The 4,231-nt window shown below is 61.4% G+C and overlaps 1 protein-coding gene across 1 annotated transcript; it reads left to right on the top strand.

The window, feature by feature from the left end:
* Window positions 1-1,539: 1,539 nt before the first annotated feature.
* Window positions 1,540-2,368, top strand: EMIHUDRAFT_252334 (hypothetical protein; the record flags this gene model as incomplete). Its single annotated transcript, XM_005788836.1, has 2 exons — window positions 1,540-1,716; window positions 1,790-2,368. The coding sequence occupies 2 exons, from the start codon at window positions 1,540-1,542 to the stop codon at window positions 2,366-2,368; spliced, it is 756 nt and encodes a 251-aa protein (XP_005788893.1).
* Window positions 2,369-4,231: the final 1,863 nt, after the last annotated feature.

The raw sequence follows: 4,231 nt of genomic DNA on the forward strand, positions 1-4,231 counted from the left end.
CGAGGCGTTGCAGCAGTGCATGTCGTAGCCCGTCTGCGCGGCGAGGGCGGTGGTGGGCTCGACGGCGGCGGGCTGAGTGGTAAAGCGTTGGGCGTGGCGGCGAGGGCGGCGGCGGGCTCCGCGGAGGCGGGCTGGGCGGGGGTCGCGAGGGCGGCGGCGGCGAGGGCGGCGGTGGGGTGAGGCGGCGGTGGGGTGAGGCGGCGCCTTGACCATCGCGCACGTCTGGCGCGCCGGCTCGTATGCGCTTGGGTTCGACATGTGCTCGGGCGTGAAGACGTGGTCCCTCGGCGCCGTCAGGTACTCGTTGGTAGACGCGAGGGCGAGGCGGCGGCGCCCGTCGCCAGCCTGGCACCTGGATGAGGTGTCAGGAGGAGGATGCACGGCGTCAGGAAGGTGGTGACGGCGACGTGGATTGGCGGGAGTGTGGGGCGATCCGCGCGCACGTCGCTTCCTCGGGGAGCACAGGGCACGTTGGGCAGACGATCGGCTCGGGGCACGGCTCGGGTTGCGACGCAAACGCGAGGAGGAGCGCTGGGAGCGAGTACAGCATTGCGAGCAGAAGACGTGAGGACGAGCGCTGCGGCGAGGGGGTGGCGGGCGTGAGTATTCGGGGAGCGCGAGCGCTCCTGGGAAAGCTATGGCGGCGACCACCTGGAAAGGCCGAGGGCTTTAGGGCTTAGGGCTAAGGCCGACGGCGGATTGCATATCACGGCCGAACCATATATGCGTGGATCTCCGCCGGGGCTCATTTTTGAGTACGCTTTTGCAGCCTTGTTTCCCCTGGTAAAGCGATGGCCGACGGATATTCTGTCACGGCTGATGAGGGCAGCTGTTTTTGAGTACGCTTTTGCATCCTTTGTTCCCCTTATCTCCGCCGGGCGACCTCTTGAAAGAAGGCGCTCTCAAAAGAAAGAATGTTGAAGCCTCGCAGAACAAACACCAGGCGCACACACAGGCTGCACACAGGACTGACTGTCTCTCTGTCTGGCGCGCACTGAAGTCAGTGCGTAGGCGTCACCAGTCATCTTTCTTGGGAGCGGAGCTGCTCTTAGTCCTAGAAGATGTTGCGAGCGTAGGCGCTCACAATCGCACAGAGATGCTACGATTGCGAGGAGTGCTGCTCACAATCCTTCGACTTCTAGGATTGAGAGCGAGGCTGGCTCTCAATCAATCCTAGCCTAGTACAAAAGAAGGTTCACCGCTAGTGCCAGTCGGCAGGTGCCAGTGAGTGCGTACCGGCACACCAGCACCAGCACCAGTCCCACCCACCCAGTCAGATCCTTTTAGTTTATGTGATAGTGCTAGCACGCGCCAGTCCGCACCTGTGTCGAGCCTGTCTGCTTGAGAGAGAGAGTTGTTTACACAGGCTCGAAGGATTTTGAGCAGCTCGGCGGTGATTATTAAATGCCGCAAGGTATTGCGGCCAGGCGGGGAGGCGGTGGAGGCGGCGCCAGAGCGGCCCGGAGGTGGCGATCGTCTGAACCACAGCGTGTCCCGTTTGGGGGTGTTTCTCTTCTGATCCGTTTTCGGTTACGTACAATGGCGGCCGAGGTCGCGGCGCTGCCACTGGAGAACCTCACCGGCGAGCTCGACGAGCTAGGCGAGCCGGAGTTTCGCGGCTACCTCGTCCGCTCACAGGCCGCCCAGGAGATTGTGCGCATCTTGGTGGGCCTGGCTGAGAGTGAGGCGCGGCCCGAGGATCCGGTGAAGCTGCTGGTACGCCTGACATTGCAGCCCCGCTCCTAGCCACGTCCCCCGCCAGGAAAGCGACCCCCCCCCCCCCTCGCAGCGCGACCTCTTTGATGCTGAACTCACACTGACGGACGAGGCAAAGGAGGACGTCGGAGAGCTTCTCGCAGAAAATGCGCGCCTCAAGGAGGACGTGGCCGCCTACTCCAGCCAGTTGGACCTACTCTTGGCTAAAATCCCCGCGGCGGACCTCGCCATCACCAACGTGCGAATAGCTCAGCCGAGGACGGAAGGGGAGGAACCGGCAGCGGGCGAAAGCGAGCGCTTTCTTCGTATCCAACTGTCTGCGCCGCAACCCGAAGACGATGCACAGACCGTTCAGACCGAGGCAGTCGGTGCAGGGGAGGAGATGGCGTTTGAGGAGGCGCTCAAGCTTCGCCTCCCCGCGGGCAGGGATGCTCCGCCGACCTTGGTGGTTCAGCTTTGTTCGACGGAGCACGATCAGCCGCTTGCAACCGCGTCAATCAGCCTGCCCGACGCAGATTCCGGTGAGGTGTCGGACATAGTGCTAGTGCCAGTCGAGAGCGGCGCGAGCCTATCCTACTCCTTTGCTCTCACCCCCGTTGTGGAGCCGGAGGAGCCTACTGACGCGGAGCCTGACGGCGAGTCGGCCGGGTAAAAGACGAATGAGAGACGCGCCGCCTCTCTGTCCGCATCTCTCGGCAACACACGCAGCTCGTGGCTGTTTGTCGAGAGGGAGGGGATTAAATTTTCATTTGAGAGGGAGCGAGTTTTGCTTTTTAAGCAGAGGAGTGTGGTGCAGCCGACGAACTTCTTGGGTTCCCCGGGTTAGAGTTCGGCACACGGCAGGGGGGTTCTTTTTCTGTGCGGAGTGCATTGCCGTTCTTAACGGAGTCGCTTAGGCGGCTCCGGTGGTGAGCCTGTGTGTGTGCCAGTCCGCGCCAGTCTGCGCCCTTGTCGTGCCAGTGTGCTGTGAGAGAGGCTTGTATCTTAAGAATTCTTTTTCTGTCTTTCGCGCTACAATTCTTTTCCCGTAGTGCGCGCCACGTGCCTAGTGTAAAAGAAAGAAAGAAAAGGAAGAAAACTCTCTGGTGTGTGCGCCATTTTTAACCCTTTCAGGCACACAGTTCGAGCGAGTGAACAGCAGCTCCTGAGCACGGCGCCGCAGGTGCCTGTTGATGGTCCAGGTGATAGCCCTGGATGGGCAATGCATTCGCCTACCTGGGCCTCAGATCGCCCGACCGCGTCCCGGTGCTCTGCGTTCGGATTTGTGACGCCGCCGCATCGCGCCGCGGCCGGGGGCCCGCCGGAGGACAAGGATGGCCGTGACGGACCGGGACGAGCTCTGGCGTCTGGGAGGTTCAGTGTCAGTGAGTATATTGTAGAGACTGACCATGTGCACAATATACTGATTGAGAGCTAAGCCAGGGGAGGCAATGCCGGGGCCGTACAGCAGCTTGATGGTGCGTTCGCCGGCGTAGAAGCGGCCGCGGAGGGCTCCGGGTGCCTGAAAAAGACGCTAGACGGAGTTACGTGGGCTGTGGGAGAGTTACTGTCGACTCAAACGACACTGTGGCGTGATCCTCTCATATATGGCTAAATAATTGACCGAGCCGTTTAAAGTTCCACCGCTACGACTGGAGATACATCGAGATTGGTTCACCATGACCCTACTCTCTGAATTCGCGGAGCGAAGAAAATTTTACGGACGGAATACGTCGCTTTTTGGGCCTCGTTTGGAATACGTATTCTGGAATACGTGTGGAATACGGGCGGAATACTGCCAATACGGGTAGAATACAGCCCTAGGAGGGGTCGATTGGAATACGTGGAATACGTATTCAGAGAGTAGGACCATAGGTAGGTAGGTAGAAAGGTGAAGAACAGCCAGGCTCGGACTGGACACCAACGCGGTATGGGTGGACGCTAGACAGATGAGGACCATGACAGTGTTGTGCCAGGGCGCCCCTCTTAAATTTCTTTTTTCTCCGTAACGAAAGGCCGTCGGCCATGTTCCGGCTACTCTTTATCCTCATCAGCACCAGTATCACTGGCGCCGCCGAAACCTGCGTCGCCAACAACTTCGTCGCCGGCGCCGCCGGCCTCAGCGCCTCGTTTCTCGGCGCATTTACGCCTTCCGAGTGCGCCGAGCTGCGAGAGGCCTCGCGCTCCGCCGCCGCAAACGCCACCGCCGACGTCCGCTCAAATCCGAACTCCGACGCGCCGTGGGTCTCGCGAACGTATGTCGTGGGAGACGGCTTCCGGTCGGATGGACCGAGCGGCGCTCTCGAGCTTCCGGCCTGGGCGAAGCAGCGCCTGCTCTCGCTGGCGCTCACCGCCGATCGCAGCTTGTGGAGACTCTCCCGCGCGGAGAGCGACGGCCTCGAGGCGCCGATCGTGTCCACATACGTTTCGCCTGCCGACCATTTTGGCTGGCACGTCGACCAGTCGGTCGAGCAGGCGGCGGCCGACGCTTCGGCGGGCCGTGCCGGGAGGCTGCTCGCCATCGCTCTGCAGCTCT

This window comes from Emiliania huxleyi, assembly GCF_000372725.1.
Source record: "Emiliania huxleyi CCMP1516 chromosome Unknown EMIHUscaffold_1310, whole genome shotgun sequence".
NCBI lineage: Eukaryota > Haptophyta > Isochrysidales > Noelaerhabdaceae > Emiliania > Emiliania huxleyi.